At 35.8% G+C, this 24,023-nt stretch overlaps 4 protein-coding genes across 8 annotated transcripts in view; 2 read left to right on the top strand and 2 right to left on the bottom strand.

Moving 5' to 3' along the window:
• Window positions 1–3,535, bottom strand: part of LOC111811703 (alpha-1,3-mannosyl-glycoprotein 2-beta-N-acetylglucosaminyltransferase) — an 11,198-nt gene extending 7,663 nt beyond the window's left edge. For 3 of the 4 annotated variants that reach the window (XM_023698707.1, XM_023698708.1, XM_023698709.1), the window contains exons 1-8: window positions 3,302–3,535; window positions 2,974–3,024; window positions 2,417–2,504; window positions 1,591–1,653; window positions 1,064–1,098; window positions 883–959; window positions 740–785; window positions 571–633 (exon numbers count right to left, since the gene is read on the bottom strand). In XM_023698707.1, the coding sequence (XP_023554475.1) occupies window positions 571–633; window positions 740–785; window positions 883–959; window positions 1,064–1,098; window positions 1,591–1,653; window positions 2,417–2,504; window positions 2,974–3,024; window positions 3,302–3,370 (492 nt within the window). In that variant the 5' untranslated portion in view covers window positions 3,371–3,535. The remainder of the gene's footprint in view (window positions 1–570; window positions 634–739; window positions 786–882; window positions 960–1,063; window positions 1,099–1,590; window positions 1,654–2,416; window positions 2,505–2,973; window positions 3,025–3,301) is intronic. The other variant, XM_023698710.1, reaches the window with a different exon arrangement.
• A 546-nt stretch (window positions 3,536–4,081) lies between these two features.
• Window positions 4,082–5,647, top strand: LOC111811707 (amino acid transporter AVT3B-like). Its single transcript, XM_023698717.1, has one exon. It carries the CDS (start codon window positions 4,161–4,163, stop codon window positions 5,439–5,441), a length of 1,281 nt encoding a protein of 426 aa, XP_023554485.1. The 5' UTR covers window positions 4,082–4,160; the 3' UTR covers window positions 5,442–5,647.
• A 1,918-nt stretch (window positions 5,648–7,565) lies between these two features.
• LOC111811634 (epidermal growth factor receptor substrate 15-like 1) lies at window positions 7,566–16,297 on the bottom strand. Its single transcript, XM_023698580.1, has 13 exons — window positions 15,858–16,297; window positions 14,490–15,585; window positions 13,591–13,812; window positions 13,217–13,449; window positions 12,743–12,817; window positions 12,007–12,078; window positions 11,821–11,919; window positions 11,649–11,720; window positions 11,460–11,574; window positions 10,515–10,583; window positions 9,699–10,407; window positions 9,171–9,297; window positions 7,566–8,497 (listed from the first exon to the last, which is right to left on the bottom strand). The coding sequence occupies exons 1-13, from the start codon at window positions 16,005–16,007 to the stop codon at window positions 7,844–7,846; spliced, it is 3,693 nt and encodes a 1,230-aa protein (XP_023554348.1). The 5' UTR covers window positions 16,008–16,297; the 3' UTR covers window positions 7,566–7,843.
• A 2,658-nt stretch (window positions 16,298–18,955) lies between these two features.
• On the top strand, window positions 18,956–23,730 carry LOC111811650. Of its 2 annotated transcripts, XM_023698622.1 has the most exons (10): window positions 18,956–19,506; window positions 20,099–20,144; window positions 20,228–20,306; window positions 20,384–20,429; window positions 20,514–20,612; window positions 21,397–21,465; window positions 21,554–21,908; window positions 21,983–22,140; window positions 22,328–23,332; window positions 23,422–23,730. In XM_023698622.1, the coding sequence occupies exons 1-10, from the start codon at window positions 19,021–19,023 to the stop codon at window positions 23,434–23,436; spliced, it is 2,358 nt and encodes a 785-aa protein (XP_023554390.1). In that variant the 5' UTR covers window positions 18,956–19,020; the 3' UTR covers window positions 23,437–23,730. The 2 variants fall into 2 exon arrangements, with proteins under 2 accessions (XP_023554390.1, XP_023554389.1); XM_023698621.1 differs by having other exon boundaries at window positions 22,328–23,730.
• Window positions 23,731–24,023: the final 293 nt, after the last annotated feature.

Genomic DNA, 24,023 nt, shown 5'->3' with positions numbered 1-24,023 from the left:
AAAAAAAAAAAAAAAAAGAAGAATGGTCTAAACAGGTATTCACCAATCGACAATACCAAGTAAATTAAAATAGTTCCAATTAGCTATAATAAGGAAAAGGGAAAAAAAATAATGAAACTCCGGAGTGTGGGAAGACCAAACAGCTGCGTCAAAGTGCCTCGACTCCCAAACCTCTTCTATCCTCAAAATTCGCCACTATTAATCAAACATTAGAAAGGAGTGTACTACAAGCGCATTTTGACCAACTAATTTGAAGAAATTAGGAAATGGAGATTGAATGTCCTGGGGATTTCCCATCTAAGGAGTGGAGTTCCTTATACGGGGAATCACTAATCCCAACCACACTACAAAATTTCCACGATAAAAAAGAACGGGGATACAAAACCCTGACCAACCTATCCCACCACATCATCATCCTACACCCAAAAATTGCATAATATATTGACGCAGCATTATCGCCTCAAAATATATGTACAGACGCGCACACACAAACGATATCAGTATAGAAAATACATAAAGAGTAACCATGGTAAATCATGGCACCGTATACAGGATTATTGCTTAACTAACCTGCATATAGGCCAGCCGATCAAAGCTAAGAGCCTTTTTTTTTACATCTGGGTTTGAACCATCCTATGAATAATACAATTTAAAAATATAGATTACAAGTACGAACATAGATTTAAAACACAAAAAATACAGTAGTTTCTAAAGCCACAGAAGAATTTAAGATGCATACCTGGGAAACAAAAACAGGATATTTTGAAGCAACAGGTGTTTGATATCTGAATAATATCACGCAGCTGTTAGTAAAGCCAGAGATCTATAATGCATTGACTACAACGAGCAACCAGAATGGTTAAGAGGTCTAATAAGACGTACTTTAGAACAGACTTAATAGTCTTGTCCAGATAATCTGCACGATTGCATGCCATAATTACAACAGCTGCCACAGGCACCTAAATAATTCAAGCAAAATAATTTGTAAATTTAAGGTGAACAGAATTTATAAAGCTTACAGTCGGAAGGAAAAAAGGGTTAGAAGCACTTCATTTAAGTATACCTGTGTTTTGTCTGTGAGTTGCTGCAGACCTTTCCCTACAGATTTTAGAAAGAGAAAAACAATCAAAGAGCCTACAAGATAATACTTATGAGCAAATGTCGATTTGATCCTATGAAGGGAATTGTAAAAAAAATAACAACATAGAGTTGTCAGTCTTATTTACAGAACATTGAAGTCGTTTCCTTTTGTTTTCCTCTCTTCAGATGGTAAGAAATTTATGGAACTAAAGGGTGAAATAGAATGCTTTTAGAATGCAGAAGCCAGTGCATCATTCGGCCTTATCAATCAAATAGAACTACGAGCATTCAAATCAAACCACTTTTAATGTTCAATGGAGGGCTCATTTTTTTTTTATATATTTCTACTTCAGTGATTAAAGACCTAAAATTCAGACATATGACATGAGCCACATCCATAAAAGACAAAATATCGCAGAATGGGTTTTCTGACCTTCTTAATAAAAGAATATGGGTAAAATTCAGGAAGTAAGCTGTTAAGCAGAAAATGAAGTCTACTGAAGCGCATACTTTCAAGATCTTGAAGGAGAGTCTTCATCTGGAGGCGTTCTTCAAAGTGGCGTTTCCTTTCATCTGAAGATTAAGCAGTTTTATTAGAAATAAGTGTAATAATTCTGATGGTTTTGCCTCCAATCTCAGAGAGAATATCAATATATTGATTCTTATTAACAAAATAAAAAAAATACGAAAGGTTAGAGGGCTGAAAATAAGTAAAATAAATAATACTGTCGATTTTCTTCTGAAGGGGCATATCATTTCGTAGTGAGGAAGATATTCTAGCAAGACGATAAGAATAAAAAGAAAAACACTGCAAGTGAAAATGATAATAAAACAAAATAAAATAAAAAGAATAGAGTTGGTAATGATGGCATAATAATCACAAACAACCTCAATGTATCGAGGCAATCAAGAGCTCAACAGGTAAGCATGAGAAGGAACAATGATACTGAATGGAGCAGCCACATGTCACTCTTTTTGTACAATATAAATTTGTGAGCTAGAACGGAATCTCGCAGTGAAACACATTCTGAGCATCAATAAAGAGCTGAGAAATATGCTGTGCTCTCAATTTTACCATTAACATACTTTGAGCTGCTAAACCTACTAGATGTATAATCAAAACTAATTATTTGGTTCTTGTTTTTCTGACGAAGACAGTTTCATAGTATGGTGGATTCAACAAGTTGGCCTGAGATCCAAGTATAGATGGGCAAGTTGAAAAGTTTTCTAAACCAGCTACCAGATTTGATTGACATTTTCATCATTTTAGATTGAAAATTTGCAAATTTGCATGCCAAATTCAATTAAGCTTAACGCACTATGACAGACACCGCACCTTCAAAAGCCACTATTTGTCCTTGTTGCATGCTTATCTGATCAATTAGTAATCGCATTTGACCGGTACAATGATTCTCTGATTCAACCTGAAATAAGGAATAGCCCTTATAAACGGATGTTGCACTCACAGAAGACAAAATTGATCAAACTTCAGCATAATTCAACTAACTAAGGCATAGAGCCTCAACCAAAATGTATGTGGTTCGAAATGTATGTGGTTCGATTTTCCAGATCCACACATTGTCGAACCAACATAATGTTTCTTCGATCCTTTAAAATCGAACATTATAATAATGTAACGATTGTAATTTAGTTTATTGTTTTCCACAGCATCCATCCATTCGAAATGTGTTTCCGGTAACACAAAAAAGAAATACTGAGTCCTCAAAAACTAATTCATAGGCTGTCCGTTAAGAAATTTCGACAGAGGAAATCAAGAAAGCTATCATTGATAACACATTAAGGAGACTTCAATTGTAGAATAACATAAACTCTTATCATGCATTGACTACAGTGTTAATCCCACGCAATATTAGAGAAGAATGAACGACGTACTGCCTCAGCTAGCCGATCTGCGTATTGAGATTGTGTCGCGAATAGCCGCATCTAAATAAAACAATAATTCGTCAAAGATAAAAATGCCAGTGGCTTCGTAAATTAATAAGTAGGAAACGAACACTAACTTTCCTGATTCAAAACAACACTAGTTCAGCTGAAAACCAAATGAAGTTCGCATAGACAAAAACAAAAAGGCAGCCATAAACACAATTTCGTGAAGGATTTGATTCGTACTAAAGCCAAATTCAAATCTAAACAAAACGAAAACAAAAGACGATCGTTAATCTCAAAATTACGACAAACTCCGTGAGAGCTTGATAGGTACCTGGATGTAGATGAACACCACAGCTGCAATCAGAAGTAGGAAGCGAAAATCGCAGAACAAATTCGCCATTTCTGAACAAAAGNAAAAAAAAAAAAAAAAAAAAAAACGACAAAGCGGATGATAATTATAATCCGAATCGCTGAATTTCTTTCAGGAATTGATCGGATTTTCAGTCGCGACGACTGCGAGTCAATTCAGTTCATCAGGCTGAACAAAAAAAAATTAGAAATTTAGAAATAAATCTAAATGGTTTGATCCGCGCGGCTTACTATTAACCAATATCTTATTTTGTTTAAGAAAAAAACAATAAGATTTGGTAAATTAAAAATAAATAATTAAAAAAAAACCCCAAAATAGACAAAAATACATAAATTTTTCCATTTAATCTTAAAATTTTTAATTTAATTTCTAATGCATTAACAAATTATTAATATTATTTAATGCTAAATTAAACACGAGTAAAATAAGGTAAATTTAGATAAATAAATTTAAAAAAATTACATTTTAGGGAAGAAAATTCTAAATTTCTACTAATATTTAAAAAAAATTGTAAGAAAAAAATTAATATTTAATTTATTAAATGACATTTTTGTCTGTTCATTACGTATTATGACAGATAATTTTAAAAATAATTAAATATTTATTTATTTATTTATTCTATATTTGAAATTTTTTTCTCTTTAAATTATGGAAATTATTATTATTATTATTTTATTTTTAATAAAAATAATGTATAAAAAATAAATATTAAAATGATATGCGATAACTGATCACCTCCGAACTCCACCAATAATTGTCTTCCCCAACTGATCTTTGTACGGCCAATCACAAACAGCGATAAGCTCTTTTGCCGGAATTAATGGGGAACGAAAGGAGCGCCGCCGTGTACGATTCGGCTCACAGCCGGAAACCATCTTCACCGGGAGAAAACACGCCGCTCCTCGGCGGCGGACTGCCTCGATCCTCTCAAGCCAAGACGTTCGCCAACGTGTTCATCTCGATTGTCGGCGCCGGTGTTCTCGGCCTTCCTTACGCCTTCAAGCGCACCGGATGGGCTACAAGCTTGATAATGCTTTTCTCCGTCGCCGCCGTCACATATTACTGCATGATGCTTCTTGTCTACACTCGTCGGAAGATCGTTGCCGACGGTTCCTCCGAGGTTAATTCATTTGGTGATTTAGGTTTCTCAGTCTGTGGCTCATTTGGCCGAGCGATTGTCGATATTTTGATTATTTTGGCACAGACTGGCTTCTGCGTAGGGTATTTAGTCTTCATCGGCAATACGTTGAGCAATTTGTTCGATTCATCCACCATGGCTTCGGGCTCTGATTTTCTCGAAGCTTCCCCCAAGATCTTGTACATACTAGGCTGTTTACCGTTCCAATTAGGCTTGAATTCGATCAAAACACTGACGCATTTGGCTCCGTTGAGTATTTTTGCAGATGTGGTTGATTTAGGAGCTATGGGAGTGGTGATGGTTGAGGACATTTCTGTTATCTCAAAGAGAAGGCCTCCAGTGGAGGCTTTTGGAGGCTTATCGGTGTTCTTCTACGGCATGGGAGTAGCTGCTTACTCCTTCGAAGGAATCGCAATGATTCTTCCTCTAGAATCAGAGATGAAGAACAGAGATCAATTCGGGAAGATCTTGGGATTGTCAATGGCGTTTATAGCCGCTCTTTATGGTGGATTTGGTGTTCTTGGATACTTCGCGTTTGGACAAGAAACAAACGATGTGATTACTTCAAACATGGGTCCAGGATTGTTGAGCGCCATTGTTAAACTAGGTCTCTGTATAAACCTATTCTTCACCATGCCATTGATGATGAATCCAGCATATGAAATCATCGAGAGGCGATTCTCAAGAGGAAGATACTGTTTCTGGTTGAGATGGTTGCTGGTTGTAATGGCAACTTTAATGGCGATTTGGGTTCCTAATTTTACAGATTTCTTGTCATTAGTTGGGAGTGGATTGTGCTGTTCATTAGGATTTGTGGTGCCTGCATTTTTTCATCTGCTGGTTTTCAAGGATGAGATGGGATGGAAAGGTTGGTGTTTGGATTTGGTGATTGTGGTTTCTGGAATTGTTCTTGGAGTTGCAGGGACTGTAAGTGCTGTAGAACAGATGTATTTTGCAAACTAGACCTCCATTTTAGGTTGGAAATGGAAGCTTCTCTGAGCTTCAAATTTGAAAATGGTGAGTTTCTGTTGCAGAGGAGACATTCAAGGCTAAGATTTTGTTCATAGTTTGTGGGATTTCTTTCTTTGTATTATTATTTGATACTGTACAATGTATCATAAGTTGTTGAATTACTATGAATTTAAATAATTTTGTGTTGATGTTTTAAACTTTTGAAATATTCATTTTGGTATCTTAAACGAGATTCGGTATGTTTAGCAAAAAAGTTGATCATTCTCGAAGGCGTAACCCTAATCATGAAGATGTTGAGGGCAATAGTACTGATTGATGATGAACGTCACTTTCAACAACACGATTATACTCGAGGGTTCTTTTTTAGCGCTCCTTAAATAAAAAATAAAAAAATAAAAAAATTGGAAAGGCCACCCAAATGTGGTTAGCAGTTTGAACTATTTAATGAAAAATGATCGACGTCTTCTGACTTTGCACTCGAGGGTCAATCTCTGTTTGACCTGAGGAAACCTTTACATGCCTCTGTTACCTTTTGGGAGGCCTTCGCCCCATAGAAAATGTCTACCTGAGACTATCCCTTGGCCTGTAGGTCGTGACGCTCTTCTGCCTTTGCACTCAAGGACCAATCTCTGTTTGACGACCTGAGATTAACCCTTGGCCTGTATGTCTGTAGGTCGTGACACTCTTCTGCCTTTGCACTCAAGGAACAATCTTCATCTGACACAAGGAAACCTATGCACATCTCTGTTACCTATGCACATCTCCGTTACCTTTTGGGCAGCCTACGCCCCAAAGTAATTGTCTACCTTTAAAATTCTAACTGATATGAACCAAGAGACATCAATCATACAATATACTTCAATGAAGATGTGAAGAAAAGGTTGTCAAAATTATCAAAAGATGTTTCAATTCATGCTACATTGAAGAAGAATGAAGTTTGATTGTTGTAAATTTTGGGTGGGTTACAATTTAGAATAATTTAGAGTTATTTTAAGATTTTTTTTTTTAATTTCGGTTACATTTACTGGCTAATTATGACCATCAAATATGAATGTTACCACTCTTGAAATACCTTTAGTAGTTTCATTTTTTAGGTTATATAAAGCCTTATATGTTGTATTTGTAAGCAGACTTGGAAAATATAGTAAAGAGGATTTGTGCTTTCTTTAGCCAATGACTAAGTCATTCAAGCTCGACATGATCAATCTTGCTTGTAGAGTGATTCGAATCTCAAACAAGTGTTTGAGATATTTGATCAACAAGAATCATTCAAGCTAGACATGATCGATCTTGCTTGTGGAGTGATTCGAATCTCAATCAAGTGTTCTTGCCTTGAGATATTCGATCAACAAAGTAATCCGAATCTTATTCCCCTTGTAGTTGATTCCTTATCTTATCACTAACTCTTCTAGACTGATATCTCACCGATGGCTCGGCCCTAGCCCCTTTAGTTCTAGCTCTTCTAGAGTGATATCTCACTAATAGCTCGGTCTCCGAAAGGAGGCCTTCTTTGCCCTCCACAAATTACTTTGTAATACTTTATTATTTTATTATAATATATGCATATTCTTATTATTTTTTTTAGTGGTCATTTTTCTAATTTATTTGGTAAAATATAAATTCAGTCTCAAAAATTTAAAACATACTCAACCTTTATTGATATTTGAGTTTAATTTTTCATCACGTGACATATTTAGTTTTCGAGATTCAAATTCAATTTCTAAATAGTCTCTCATAATTTAAAACTTGTTCGTAAAAGATCTCGAAGTAGAATTAAATCGATAATATAATGGTTTTACTAATTTTGTTTCTCATTCTAAAAAAAAATCATACAAAAAAATGTAAGCCACTTAACAATAATATTAAAAAAAAAAAGTTTAACAAAACACTTAAAAATAAAATAAAATATATATTACTGAAAATGAAAATGAAAAACTAAAAGCACATTACGAAATTTAAATAAATAAATAAAAAGGTCTTCCACAAAAATAAATTCCACTAATTGGCAAAATTAATGCAAAATAATGAAATTATCATACATGGAAGCAAAGCCAGCCTCGCTCAAGGCTCGGCGGTGGGATCATAATTCAACATGAACTCTGCAAATTAATCAAATTCTCACGCCAATACTGTAAAGCATCATTCTCTTTTAAAAAAAAAAAACAAAAAGAAAAGTCATACAAATGAATTTAAAATTTATATAAAAAATTGAATACACGAGGTGAGCAGAAGAAGCATCGACCTGAGGCAAACATGGCACACACCGAGGACAAACCTACGTCTCAAATATCATATCATATCATATCACATATCATCCCAGCTTAGCTTAGCTTAACCCGTTCTAGAATGCTTTAGACAACATATCATTCGTAAAATTAGTATTTCAAACCTGGCTAAAAGGCACTCCAATTATCTGATCCTTTCTTTGGAGTTTGATTATCCAGGGACGCTCTAAACGGCCCTGTTGATCCAAACGGGTCTGGATCATCGAACGATGGGAATCCGTGACCTTGATCGAAGTCTTTGCTGCTGCGCATTGAGTCGAATCTTGCCAATGAAGGGAATCCCTGGTCGAAGTCCTTGCTGCTACGCATTGAATCAAATCGTGACAATGAAGGGGATCCCTGATCGAAGTCCTTACTGCTGCGCATTGAATCGAATCGTGTCAGTGATGAGGATCCACCCTGATCGAAGTCTCTGTTGCTGTACGTTGTATCGAATTGACTGAATGAGGAGAATCCAGGACCCTGGTCGAAATCTCTACTGCTGCGCATCGAATCGAACCGTGTAAATGTGTCCTTGGGAGGGAAAAAACCACTGTCATGCACGCTGGAAGAATCGAACCTTGAGAAGCTGTCGAAGCTTGGTTCCGATCCATCATGGTAATTATTTGGTGAATTTCCCGAGTTGACGAGTGGGGTGCTAGGAACAGACTCATCAAAAGCAAATGTGCTTCTCTTAGCCTGGAATGGATCTGTTCTAATAGGATTCAAACCGAAATCCCCAGAATCGAAAAAGTAGCTGTCCCGGGTTACATCATTGTCGGCCTGTAAATAGTAAATAGCAAATTAAATGTATGCATCAACAGGTCTCAAGAACAGCTGAATAAACAAACGCTGGAGCAAAATGAACATGGGCAACAAGCACAACATCACAAGTAGATACAGGACCACCATACAAAACGATGACATATTTATAACACATAATAGAAATGTCAACTAAATAGGTACTGAATATACGTATATATTGATATTATTAACACTTCTAAATAATATGCGTATATTTCCTAAGTCTCAAGTATACGAAACTGAATGTATCGAGAGGAAAGTTTAAGGAGAAAAAAGCTGATAGGATAAAGTGAAGAGCTAAGAAGCACGGATACTTTCAGTTTGCCTCGCGTGTTTGCATCTGACACTTGTTCGACACATATCGTACATTTGGTAGCACAATAGACATTGTTAGACATTAGTTTGTACAAAGTCAATATAGGTACAACATTTGTCAGGCATGTATCAAAGTCATATATTTTAGCATATAAATGCATAAAGTTGTTGATTTTAATAAATGTGTTCTTCCCGTGTCTGTGTCCTAGATTTTTAAAAAAGTGGCGTGTAATCGTATATTGTCGTGCCAATATCTCATATTCGTATTCACGCTTCTCAGGTGAGGAGCATTTGTGCTAATTGAGTTGTCAATTATGAAGTACAATTTTCTGCTCACCTTGGTGGAACCTCCAGCGTTAAAGCCCCAAACAGAGTCAATATCATCGTTCGCATCAAATGCTCCCCAAGCTGGTTCGTCGTAGCTCTTGTCACCAGAAAACACAGATCCTGCACCTCCATGATCACTGAAGAAATGGTTCGGGTAAATTATTTATTCAAGAGCAGAGAGTATACTTCAAAGAGAAAAAAACCATAAGAATGGTGGTAGTTATGAACTCCTTTTGCAACTCTAATTTCTTACTAAAAATGAACTTCTTCTGCAACCCTTATTTCTTGCTAAAAGAAAGTCGAGTGTTTCCTGTAATTCACGTTCTCACGGAACACCCAGGCACTCCTTTTTTCATCCACCTTTGTGAATTGTTGCATGTCTTTTAAAAACATGTAGATAGCAATGGTAATCAATTAAGGACCAAGACCAAGACCCATTAACCACAAAGAAATGTTCAAACAGAAACAGGCTATAGAAGTGAAAAATAGAAACAAAAACTCTTAGAGAAATAGACAACCAAGAAGAAAAGTTAGATACCTTAAAGCGTCCTTAGCACGGGGTGAAGCATCAAAGCCAGCAGCCTTTCCAAAACTGGAATCCATATATTCCTTGGGACTTCCAATAACACTACTTGCAAAGGGGCTGCTAGGAGCACTTTTGGGTGCGAAGGGGCTGCTAGGTGCACTTTTGGGTGCGAAGGGGCTGCTAGGTGCACTTTTGGGTGCGAAGGGGCTGCTAGGTGCACTTTTGGGTGCGAAGGGGCTGCTAGGTGCACTTTTGGGTGCGAAGGGGCTGCTAGGTGCACTTTTGGGTGCGAAGGGGCTGCTAGGTGCACTTTTGGGTGCGAAGGGGCTGCTAGGTGCACTTTTGGGTGCGAAGGGGCTGCTAGGTGCACTTTTGGGTGCGAAGGGGCTGCTAGGTGCACTTTTGGGTGCGAAGGGGCTGCTAGGTGCACTTTTGGGTGCGAAGGGGCTGTTAGGAGCACTTTTGGCTGACCCATTTTCACTTTTATTATCATGTGCGGAACCATTTTCAACAGCTGTTTCATCCATAGAGGGCAGTTTCCCTCCCTTGGTATCAGCATCTGGTGCAGAACCTCCTTCCTTGGTATCAGCATCCTCTGCAGGTGTAACGTTTTGGCTGTCAACGGCTGAACCTTTTTCTTTTTGTACTGACTTAGATTTCTGCTTAGGAGGGGCAATGACATTTTGTACATCAAGAGTGAGCTCCTTGATAACAGAGAAACCTGAAAAGAAAGTATGAACGATTCATCCACGGCAGTCACCACAAATAAGGTAATGCAAGAAGGCATAAAAAATCATTAAATGCCTAATATAAACTCCTCAGGCATACCTTCCTCTTCGAATTTGTCCCAATCTTCATCCCAGTCAGCAGCACCCACTTGGATTCCAGGTTGCCAGCCTTTATTTGAAACATTGAGGCGAAAATGATCAAACAACGACAAAAAAGAAAAAAAACAAAATAGCAAAGAGATCAAATAAAAAAATCTTAAGGAGAACAAAGAAGAACATAGAGGAAGAGAGAGAGAGAGAGACACTATTTTTAATGGTGATGTGAAAGTAACGAATATTAAGACTTACGAATGCCAATAAACGTGATGATGATTAGGGTTTCATTACATAAATGATGTAAAGTAATGAATATTAATTTTTAGTGGTGATGTGAAAGTAACGAATAGTAAGACTTACGAATGCCAATGAACGTGATGATGATTAAGGTTTCTTTACATTGAACGTGATGATGATTAAGGTTTCTTTACATAAATGATGGTAATGTTGATAAAAAATATCAATGGATAAAATAGTTAAATGCAACTTCAATAACCACTAAACAATTCATTAGTTGAAAAGAAAAGGATGATGATAATTGAACGGTGAGTTTTTCTTCCACGTACAAATGCAACTAGATGTTTTATTGTCATAGGCATGATTAGAATGGTTGATAGTGTTGAGTATCAAATTGAGTTTTTTATTAGAGAAATCAGCAAGAAAAGGCGAGATTATGATCTCCATGACTAAATTCCAATCCGTTTATAATGTACCCAAAACTGAATGGTCTGTAAGAAAATTTACATTCACTTATTTCTCGTAGTTAATCGTAGTTAAGATATCAAATAAGCTTAAAAGAAGTACATGCTCCCAAAATTTTGTAATTTAAGTTACATGGGGGGTAATTTACTTTTTGCTTTGAATGCAAATCATTCACAACCAAGACATCTTGATTGCCAGAAAACTTAAAATTGGCAGAGGACTAAATAACACAGTACAAGAAACTTACCAAAAGGAAGTTCCGTCAGAGTTATTGGTTTTGCACGCAAACCATAACTCTTGCAGCGTTCATTGAGAACTTTCACCAACTCTTCAATATCTGACTGAATACGATCAGCACGAGCCTGATATTTGGAATATAGAAACGACATTAGATGAGTTCCTGCAGGGTTCTATTGGCCCAGAAAACTATATTTACCTGAAGAACACCATCTTCACTAATATCTTGTTCCATCTTTACAATCGTGTGATACAGTTCCATCTTCTTTTCCTAAACCAGCAAACAACAGCATCCAATATAATTAGTTTCTGAATGCATATCAAAATTGAAATGGCTTCTCACAATCTGATTTACAAACAGTATTGAACACCTGTATATCACGGAATGTAGCTTCTTCAACGGTTAATCTGGAGGCTACATCACCAGATTGTTTATATTTCTCTTCATATTTCTTGGCAAGGGACTCTACCTGTTAGAATCAAAACCTCCGTTGAATTCACTGTAATCATTTAAATTAAACACAGATGAACTGCACGTTGTTCCATCAAATAGATACCTCACGTTTCTCTGAAGACACTCTTTCAGATATTTCATTCAACCGATTGTCACATCTGCTCTTGTACAAAATCTTGTTGAGAGGAAAAAAAAAAAATCAAGAAAAAAAGCAGTAGGGTAATCAAACGTTGTAACTGTAAAGCACCTGTCATATACAACTAACAAGTACACAACTGTACGACGTATTAAGAATTGAAAGCCGAATTTTAAAGAAAAAGAATGAGGGATGTCCTCCATCACCAAAATATAAAACCAGTGTAATGACTCGTGACTTTAAAACGCTTTCAGTGGTAATGATGTAAAATATAATACCTGAATTATCTGAAAATTAAAAGTATCTTACAAAGAATGTTGATGTATTATGAACTAAATCCATCTTCAATGAATGTATACGGTACAAAAGAAATCTTTAGCAAAAGCATAACAATAGTTGGTACTTGTAAAAACATAAACCTTTCACTCAAACATATGATAGCTGCTCAGTTACATTTCCAGTATTTTATTATGTTTCATAAGAAACAAAAACTTTTAATTCATTGAATGAAAATAAATACAAGGAAAAAGACGCAAAATTCCTTGCTTGTGTTAAGTATTGGGGGCGTCTCTCAACAACAGAACCATCATCTTTCCAAAACTTTTCCGACCACACTCCATTAAGTTCCATATATAAGCATAACCATGAATATCTCATGGCTAAAAGAAAAAAAAAATGCATAAAACAATTCTTTAATACTTACAAGTTCCTGCATTTTAGTACGATAATACTCAATTTTCTGTCTAGAGTCCAAAATTTCTTTCTCCAGTTCTTCAACCTTCATTGAATAAAACAATATATGTCAGAAACATGAGTGACAGACAAATCAAAGTATTTAATATTAGACCAAATGATGATATTGCTTAATTTGTAATAATGCGAGAATCTTAATCCACATGATAGCTATTACCATAAACTTCCATCGAAACTTTCTACTACATGAGAAAAGACAGAAAAGAAAAAAAGATAAGGGAGAAAAACAACCAACTTCAAGTTGTCCAATCCACGAACCTAATTTCAATAAATAGAAAGAAAAAAAAAAACATCTATGCATAAAAAGTGAGGTGTTTTATTTGTCATTTCATGATAACCCGGAACAAATCTAACCAAGACCACAACTATGTCCATATCTGAGGATAGAACAAAAGTAAGACATATAAGGAAGTAAATGAGGTGCCTTTTTCTCAGCATCTTCTGCTTCTTGGAACTTTGAGTTGAGGGAGTTCTGCTCTTCTGTACTAAGTTGACTAACAAGATTTTTATCCAGCACGGGAACCTTTGATTTAGGTTGATTGGTCTGTGGCTCATCCTCAACCGGGAGGGCAGCAGCAGGTATAGGTGGACGTACGCCAATTGTAGGAGCTCCATGAAGATTACCAGACCCAGGAACCCCTTGGTGCTGTTGGTGACCTTTTTAATAAAAATTAAAAAAAAAAAAAAAAAAAAAAAAAAGAAAAAAAGAGAGAAGTTAATATTGAGGAAAATATTGTCCCACCTAGAGGTGTCCAACAAATTGCAAAAGGCCATGAAGTGACTCGTCATAGAGATTACCAGCTGTCGTTCTCCAAGCTGCATTGCTATGGTTAGATGCAGCTGGAGTCACAGGATGACCATTGCTGGGAAAATCAAACATGATGTTGCTAGGAAGCATAGCAGGAAGAACATGTCCTTCCCTATGCCGCTCCAACAAATAAAGTGCGATACAGAACTCCCTGACAGAAAGCATGCTATCATTATCTTGATCGGATAAGTCCCACACTTGCATTAAAACCTCTGACAGATGTCAACAATAATATACACGTGAGAATATCATTATCAACCAAGAAAACAAAATAACATAAATTTATCGAACAAACAAACAGCCATTCAATGGAGAAAGATAGAAATTCTATACTGACCATCAATGAAACAATTCTAATTTTTCAAACTTCTAGAGAAAGAATTATTTGGCGTAGTACTAACCTCATAGTAACTAAAGCAAGTTCGGGAAATTAAAATAAAAAAAAAAAATAAATAAAAAAAAACAATTAACATTCCGCATGAAAATAAAATTGTTTCTTATCCAAAGAAGAAGAAATAAGTATCAACCAGGAGAAGTAACAGAGTATTCTACGTTAAAATAACAGGTCAAAGGGTATTTCTCTCTCCTACATCCAATGGTACAAAATTTTCAGCCAGATTGTTCCAACTTTCTTGAATAATTTCTCCACCATTACACTACTCAAAGATAATTCTTGAATATCACATGAAGTAATCCAAAACTGGAAGCTACATTCAACTTCGTGTTTGAATGTGCTTTATAAGTCAACTAAACAGTCTGAACTTGTTCATGACAGACTCAAATCAAAATAAGAATCGGGAATGATGATAAATAGGACATGAAAAAGAACTCAGTAATTTTGCAAATTTTAAAATGAAAAGGTAAAACTCTCCTCTAAAGGGATTTATACCTCTTGGCAGCCTCCAACTCAAGAACAAGTTGCGTGCTTCTTGAGCGGTAATTTTTCCATCTCTATCTTTATCCACCTCAACAAAAACTTTGGTATACTTCTGCACATCAGTCTGTGTCATTCTAGGCCAAGGGCGCTGAGACTGTCCATAAACAGAGTTCTGTAATCCTGTTGATAATCCAGAGGAAGCAGGTTGCAATATGCTCTGTTGATTGGGCTTCACATGTGGCTGGTTCCGTAGGGCCTGATTAGCGAGAGGCGGTTTCATAAAAGAATTCTGCAAAGAATCAAGGGAAGTTGCTCTAACTATTGGTTGTGTAACAGAAGACACAGGAACAGTGACTGATGTGGAAGTCTTATTGCCAGTAGGGACATCTTGTTTTGAAGAAACTGGGGTTGCAGGAAACGCATCTCTTCCAAGATAAGATCCAGAAGCAGTCCCATTTCCAGAAATACCTTGCACTTTACTCTCCACAGGTGATGATGCAGCCGGCATTACTCCAGGAGCAGACTGAGGCCTTTGGGGTTGAGAAGTTGTTAGTCCAGCACTTGATTGGCCAAATCCGACCTGCATTCCAGCAGGACTGACTCCTCTGTTCGGAGGTTGCAAGGGTGTCCCCTGAGTTCCACTGGCACGTTCACTAACCCAATCATTTGAGATGATTGAATTTGTCGGAGGTGGCCCCGAGACAGTGCTGACTCCTGAAAATCCCTGCGCTGGACGGAAAGCAGAATTTGAAGTTGCCAACGGAGGCCTAACTAACTGACTCTCTCTAGAAGAAACCAGCGGAACGTTCGTAGTGACGTTTCGTGGAACCTGTAATTCCAACCCAGAACTTTGGGAGGGCGTAGGAGTACCAATGCCACTCAGAGGTGTAGATACTGGTGCAGTAGAATTGAACTGAGGTGCAGGCTGAGTATTGAAATTTATTTGTGGTGCTGGTATTTTGGATGCAGCTGGGCTAAACAACGCTGCTTTCACAATATCAGGAGTTAATTCCCTCTTACTCTGTGCTACGGTGACCAGCCTAAGGGCATTATAAAACTCCGCCCGACCGAGGAAGCCAATCTGTCTAGGGTCTGAAAGCGCCCAAATCTGCAGATAGATCAACAAAACAGTAACAAAAAGAACAAGAGCTGAAGCCAAATAATCAAGATACATGAGTAAAAGTTGTCAAAGATTCTCGGACTAACAAAACCAATAGGTATCAAAATTGCAATTCCAACCTCTAAGAGAAGAAAGACCAACAGACCTGATTCAAATCTCAGTCATACTCAACCCAATCAAAAAACCCACCACCCAGAGTGCAAAATTACACAAACCCAGAAGAAAAAAGAACAAAGAAAAAGGAGGAGCGATGGAGTTACCTGAAAAAGAACCGGTTTGGGCAATCCAGAGCCTTGAAAGAAGGAAACCGCTTCAGCGCCACTAATTCGACCATCGCGATCCAAATCGGCACGTCGAAAGTAGGCATCGAAGAGATCCACGTTCGGCGCTGGGTTCTGCGCCGATGCCATTGCTGAATTCAAAATCTGCAACTCTTGGATCGGAGCAACGAGCCAAGGGAACCACGGCACACGCGCATGAGAAATCAAAACAGATCAAAACACATGGATTGAGCACATGTCCTAAGAACCCTAAAGGAACGAAATGGAGTGATTGGAACGACCCTCCCAACCAATTCAGAGAAAAATCATTCAAAAGAAAAATGAAAATTGAAATGGGATAAACACTGACGCGCGAGCAGGGTGGGAGATGGGGGAGGGGCGAGGTTTCTGTCGCTGAGGGAAAAGAAAATAAAAAAATAAAAAATAAAAAATAAAAATAAAAAATAAAAATAAAAAAATAATCAGACGCTTTTGATTTCTCCGCTTCAGAACTGATCCGGATTTGTTGATCTTATTTACAAAACTGCCATTTTTCTTTTCCTTTTTACATATAATTCTAACCTCAATTAATTCTATTTTACGTATTAAAATATCAATTATTATTATAAAAAATTAAAAAAAAAACGTATATATTTTCACGGAGTATACTTTGATTGGTCAAATAATTATTAATTTTCACGTGAATTAATTAAAATTCAACAAATATGTGGTCAGAGGTCAAATATTCAATTGTAGATAATGTAATAAGTATTTTTTAACATTAATGGTTAATGTCGGTATATTAAATTTGTAATTAATCGATACAAATATCAAAGACGTATTGATATTTGTCCGATAATAATTTATTTCGTCCAAAAATGTATGTAATATATATTTGAAATGTTTGGAATGGTAAAATCTAAATATTTAAGGTTTTGTTGGATAATTGTGTTGGTTTTCATTTTATTTATTATTTGCTTATTTTCTCACCATTAAATTAAAATAATAATAATAATTAAAATTTTTAAAAAATCCAATAATTCGAAATTAAATTACTTTTAAACACGAGTTAGTGTCACAATTCCAAAACTACCCTTTAAAGCCAATGTATAGGCCCAATTTTGGGCCCATTTAGTTTGTAGCTACCTTCATTAGTGGGCCCATGTCAAAGCCCAAAAACACGCTTGAGCAGTGGATTCGATTCGTGGCGCTATTTAATTGGGCGGCAATAGATAAAAAGAATTTTGCTTCCGAAAAAACGATCTCTCTTTCTAACTTTAATTTTAAAAATATAGCTTTTTTTTGCTTTTTCTTTTTGTTAAATTTATTTTTTATATTTAAAATTAGTCTATAATTCGTCTTTTAAAATTTAAAATACAAAAAAAAAAAAGCAACGAGTTCAAATATTTGTTTGAGAAATGTAATAAAAGGGTTGGTTTTAAAAAATATATAAATTAAATATAAAATAAATTCTACTTTATTCTAGAACTATTATTAAACTTTCGATATAATTTATTTTCAGTGGAATTAGAGTAACGTTTCGTTACATATAAATACAATAATATTTCATATAAAAAAAATTATATAATATTTTTAAAATTTAATATTACTGTATAGTTTTAAAATCTATTTTCACTCTGCATTCTGAATTAAAATTAAAATATTTTTAAATAAAATGACGAAAAACATGTTATTGTTATTATTATCTTTGAGATAATAGTTACTAAATTGATTTAAATATTTAAAATTTCAAAATTGACCTTAAAAATTTGTCTAAATTATTGAGAACAACTAATAAATTAATTTCTCCACTTGCCAATATCATGCCCCTAATTTTCCAATTTTATTGAATTATTATAGTTTTTTCCCCTAATTAATTAATTAAAAAAATCAAATATTGTTTTATTTATTTATTTAAAATTTCACTATAAATTCAAATGTTTTGTAATAGTAACAACAAAATTTTAAAAAATAAAATAATTATTAAACAAAAGTTAAACAATAGATATTAAATTATTTATTTTCGTTCCATATAAATTTACCTCTACCATTACTAAAATATTTTAATTTTAATTATAAATAAGTTAACTAAACTAAAAATATAATAAAAATTTAAAAGTAAGGTACAAGATTAAAATTAATTTCATATAACAAAAAAAATAATAAAAAAAAATATATAAACATTTTAATTTAAAAAAGAAAAAAATCAAAACATATTTTTGTGTTGCAACAGTAGTTCAAACATGTACGATGTACACATTCGTCCGAGAAGAAAGTCACGTGTCAAGCACGCGTTCCACCTCCTCAAAGTTACAAAACTCCTTTAAAAAAACAATTAATTCACTGAAATAAATAAATATACATAAATAACTTTTTGAGTTTATTTCCAATTATATATATATAAAGTTTTATTTTTATTTTTTAATAACAATAATTGACGTAAAAATCAAAACGAAATAATGACGGGCGTAATTTAAAAAAAATGAACAATTTTCTGTAAATCTACGTAAAATTATTCGGTAAGTATCGATATTTGTCATATTTACCATTTATTTGGTAAAAATGTCGATATTTGTATTTATAATTTGACAACTAAATCAATTTTTATTATTTATTTTTAAAATAAAATTATTAAAAAAATAAAATTTGAATAATTTTAAATGAAATAGAAATAAATAACTTTTGAATTTATTTCCGGTTATATATATATATATATATAAAGTTTTTTTTTAATAACAATAATTGAGGTAGCGACAAAATTAAAAATCGAAATTAAATAATGACGAACGTAACTTAAAAAAATGAACAATTTTTTTTTGTGTATCTGCGTAAAATTATTCTGTAAGTATCTATACTTGTCACATTTACCATTTATTTGGTAAAAATGACGATATTTGTATTATAACTCGGACAATCGAGTCAATTTTATTATTTACTTAAAAAATAAAATTTAAATAATTTTAAACGAAGATAGAAATGAATTATTTGTTAAATTAGAGTGAAATTAATATAAAAGTCATAAAAAAATTGTAATAATTGTAAAAAGAAATAATAATGAAAATAAAATAAAAAGAATAATACGGCTTTGTTTGTTTTATCTCTCCGGGGAGAGAGAGGAGAGAGACGCGGGCTGGGAGAGAGAGAAACAGAGGAGCAGCAAAAAATGGGTAAGGTAGTGGAGAGGAAGAAGAGGAAGAAAGGGCGGCCATCGCTGTTGGATCTTCAAAAGCGGAATCTCAAGGAGCAGCAAGAGCAAGAAGAGCAGGAGCAGGAGCAGAAGCAAAAGCATCACCACCAAACCAAGCGAATCAATACCTCCACCGGAATTTCCAACCCTAATTACGCTTCTCCAACTCCGCTGCGGCGATCTACTCGCCGGAATCCCAACCCCGACGCCCTCACTCCCGATGAGGTCGCTGATGACCACGAGGATGCCGAATACAACGACCAATTGACTGCGAACCGCCGCGAGAGGAAACTCAAGCTCGTCGTCAGATTGCACTCCCCCAAATCTCCGGTTAATTCGTCGTCTCTCAATTCCTGTCGTTCCGATTCTAATGCGGACGTGGACGGTAATGCTGCGTCGATTAACAAAAAGCGGAAGATCGACACGATTGGGGAGGGATCTAGGATCCAACACTCCGAGAAGGTACTGCCATTTTGGGTGTTTTTGATTCGCTGCTTATTTTGGGGGTTATCGTATTGGTTTTCCACCTCTTTTCTGGCGGTGAAGTAATTGTCAAGGCGCCAAAGTTCTTGGGAGATTTGTACGTTTTTTTTTTTTCAAATTGTGGGAGAGGGGAGAAAAATTCGTTGACGGTGTCTGAAAGAGATTCCTTGAATTTCGCACTTTTGAATTTTGTTGTTGGGTTTTCGAGTATCTCAGTCAAGGGTGGTTGACTTGGCCAATTTGAGATGGCTGGCTACACCGGATTTAATCTGCGGTGCAAATTCTTTTGTTCAGCATATTTAATTTTGATGATTTATTAGCATTTATCTTCCTTAAAAACGATATGATTTGACTGTCCTATTTTGAACAAAAAAGTTCGGATTTGTCTTTTCCTTCCTTAATTATTTCTCAGGTGATAGCTGCGTTCTTTTTCGCAATCGTGGCACACTGATTCCTAGTCCTGTTTACCTTTTTATTTGGTCCAGTCTGTTTTTCTGGAGCTCACCCATAATGGGAAAGTTATTTGTCGAATGTAACTGTTGGCGTTGGTTTATTCTTTTTGATGTTTCAGGATGAGAAGTCCATGTCTGCTACAAATCCCTCGGAAACCCTCCAAGGTTTTTGTCAATAATCGCACGCCACTTCTTTGAAACTCATGTTTGCGACTGTTTTTCATCATTATGAACATGATTACTTGCAGGGTCGCATATGGATTCGGCACCCTCGACGCCTTTACCAGATAAGAAGCTTTTGGTTTTCATCCTCGACAGGCTTCAAAAGTGTGTTTTTTGAGCTCATCTTTCTCTGTTTTTGACACTGTGTTTGTGCTTTTTATTTAATGGTGCTTTAATTCCAGGAAGGACATCTATGGTGTGTTTTCTGAACCAGTGGACCCCAACGAGGTTGGTTTTGGGAGTGATGACACATCAGCTGACCTGCTTTGTCTTATCTTTACATTGATTTTACTTTAAAATTATTATTTGTAGCTTCCAGACTACCACGAAATTATAGAGCATCCGATGGATTTTGGGACTGTTCGGGAGAAGCTTACTTCTGGAGCTTATAGCTGCTTGGAACAGTTTGAAGTACGATCAGTCTTTATTGTTTTCTGCTTGGTTTAAATCGTTTTGGTCCACTTCATGATTGAAGTTATGCTAATCGAATTGCTTCTTTGTGAATATTCTTATTTATATTTGGCAAGTTGGAATAGAATAGGGTGATTCAATTGATATTTTGTTGGCATTCTGAATAGTGAAGCTTGCAAACATCCATCTCGTGATTTAATCATTGGAATACAGAGCTTTTTTTCATTTTCCTTTGTGTTTATTTGGTTTGAAAATTGCATCTTCTTTTGCATCCAAAATCTACCGACCATGTGGTCTATGGATCAATTTATATTAGTGAACAGGGATGCTTGATTCTGAACAAACTGGTTGTGGGAATTAGAATCCTTGTTCTAGAACTTGGTTCGAAATTTAGTAATGCTTATTTTGACGAGACTTCAAAATGAGTATGGTATAACATTTCATGAGGTTTCTCCTTTATTCTTTGCAATCTGTTCTACCCTCTATCTGTTGATCTTCCGTGGACTATTTTCTTGAATTATCTTATATCCAATGATTCACATAAAGGTTTCTCCTTTATACATATTGCTTAATGGCGTCGTATGTGCATCGTCTGTTCTTGTAAATGGTTATTTCTTTCAATTCAGACTTGTGTTATCTCCTTGGATATAGATTTTTACCCGTTTGTTTGTCGACCTCGAGTTTTAGCCCAACAGCCTTTTAAATGCTTTTCTAAATTTATAAGAATTCTATCCTTTGTTTAGTAGAGCATTGATTTAATGTTTGTTCTGTTTTCCCCTTGTAGAAAGACGTTCTCTTAATCAGTTCGAATGCAATGCAATATAATTCCTCAGATACTATATATTATCGGCAGGTTTGATTTTCACCGAACTTCTTTATTGTCATTTATGTTTTCACTTTGCACAATTCGCATATAATAGAAGTTATTATACTTTTGTCAGGCGCGTACCATACAAGAGTTGGCAAAAAAGAGTTTTAAGAACTTGAGACAAGATAGTGATGATAATGAACCAGAACCTAAAGTCGTGAGAAGGGGTAGACCACCGACTAAGAATTTAAAAAAACCATTGGGTAGACCTCCCTTGGAACGTGCGGGTTCCGAGTTTTCCCCAGATGCCACTCTTGTTACTGGTGGCGAAAACACAAATCGGTCCAACGATTTGAGGAAAGGATTTCATCATTTTGAAAAGCCTGGTTTAGCTGATTTTTCTGGCAGATTCTCCTTTTCTTCCAATAGTGAAGCTGCATTTAATTTGTTTAACCAGAACAGATTTGATAGAAGCGAGGACATGACAGGTAAGAAATCTTAGTCAAGCATTTGTGTTCTTGTTTCCAGCCATTTTGGTTCATATATTCTTTTTTCCTGGCAGGTTCTGCACTGAGATTCAATTCAGTAAGACAGGGGAAAAAACCGATTGTCTCCGATGAGAATAGGCGTGACACATATAAGCAATTTCAAGCGGCAACTGCTTTACTGGAGCCCTCTGTGCTGAATACATTTGATAGAGAGAGGAAGGTTTTAATGCCAGTATGTATCTAACTTGATTACTGTTAACATCATCTTTTAAGTGCCATGCTTGGAATGACTGTATAGATCTAATACTGGCTTAAATATTTACTGTTCTTATATATCTAATATTGCCTAAAACATGCTGCTGCTATTTGGAGCCTATATAGACTTTTTGGTGGGATAACTTACTCTTTATGTGAATCAGGTTGGGCTTTTCTTGGAGCATGCTTATGCACGAAGCCTCGCTCGATTTGCTGCAGATCTTGGATCTGTAGCATGGAGAGTTGCTTCTAAGAAAATTGGAAGAATTTTACCCACAGGTTCGAGTTTTGGTCCTGGATGGGTTGTAGAAGATGATACCACACCAAAGAGGGTGTTTCTACCGCAAGCTGAACTCGGTCAAAAGTTGCATGAAAGTTTGGCTCCTGATGTAAAGCCTCTTGCTCCTGAACAAAAGACGGTTCGATCATCCGACAACTCTGAAGCTGATACGTCGTCTAAGATGCATGATGAGCCTTCTCATGTCCCCAGTTCAGATGGCTATTTACCCTCCAGGCCTCCTGCTGAGTTCTCTGCAGCTTCTTCATCATCGCCATCGAGTACTCGACAATCTTCAGAGCCCTGCAGGGGACAGGCGGAAACAGTTGAAGGATTAAATCCCAGTAGTGATTATAATGTATTGGAAAGTAGTATTCCAATCTCGAGGCCTTCGTTACAGAAACACGAGAATCTAACAATCCACCATGGTATGAATGGATTCAATGGTGCTTATGGCTTTGATCTCTCTGCTCACAGGGGGAAACTAATAGGCGCGTCCGCGTCCGAGCCTGCTGGTGTAAAGCCTCAGTCATCATCTCAAATGCTCGAGATGATCTCGAGGACTAATGCTAATTTCATCCTTCCAGCAATGGCAACCAGACTGAATCTGAAAGAACCGAAATGTCCCGAAAACAATCTTGGTACAACAAACTCTTCCAGTTCATTGCTCGGGTCAGGGAACGAGACTCTTATCGAAACACCATGGCGGCGGCAGCAGCAGCAGCAGCAGCCGCAGGGGCCATCACCAGCACCAGCACCAGCACCAGAAGAAACAGCAGTAACAACAACAAGAACAACAACAACAACACTATACAAACCCGAATCCGTTCCCCCGGACCTGAACGTGAGATTTAAATCTCCAGGATCTCCTCCTCCTCCTAGCTCTAGTAAGGTGGACTCTGCTCACCCTGATTTAGTTTTACAGCTCTGAGGATTACTAATTATTAATTAATTTTCAACTTCTTGATTGATTAACCATAGAAATGGTGGGTTTGAGATCTGTTGCTCCTGGAGTAGAGACAAAGATGGAGCCTTATCAACCCCTACCAAATTGTGTTGTAAAAACAATAGAAGAGGGATTCTTGTACAGATTTATGTATCCTAATTTTTTAGGTTCAGGGGGAGAAAAAAAAAAAAAAAAAATAGGTGCCAATTTCTGTTCTTGGAGAAGTGTAGGAAGATTTTTTTTTTTTTTTTTTTTTTAAATTCACATATTTATATATATTGTTTATTTTCTATTTCTCATCTTCAAATAATCTCAGGGAATGGCACGATTTGGTTGATCTTGTATCGTTTTTTGGTTGTGACATAGCTTGTTTGTTTGAGGATCGAATTATCGATTTTTAAGATGTTAATTAATGTCTTTATTACTTGAGCTATGTTCGAGTAGATAATAAGATTTAACGAAATACTATTGTAATAATGTATTTTATGGAGATGGTTAATTATAAATATTATTATTTAAATGGAATCTCAAAATTTCGTTTAGTCGTAATATGCTCGTCAAAATATTTGAATGATTTATACGTTTTCAAAATATTTGAACAATTAGGTAAACGTTAAAATGAATGAAACGAGCATTG

Source organism: Cucurbita pepo, chromosome LG15 (assembly GCF_002806865.2).
Source record: "Cucurbita pepo subsp. pepo cultivar mu-cu-16 chromosome LG15, ASM280686v2, whole genome shotgun sequence".
In the NCBI taxonomy this organism is placed as follows: Eukaryota; Viridiplantae; Streptophyta; class Magnoliopsida; order Cucurbitales; family Cucurbitaceae; genus Cucurbita; species Cucurbita pepo.
This window is presented reverse-complemented; position numbering and strand designations above follow the sequence as displayed.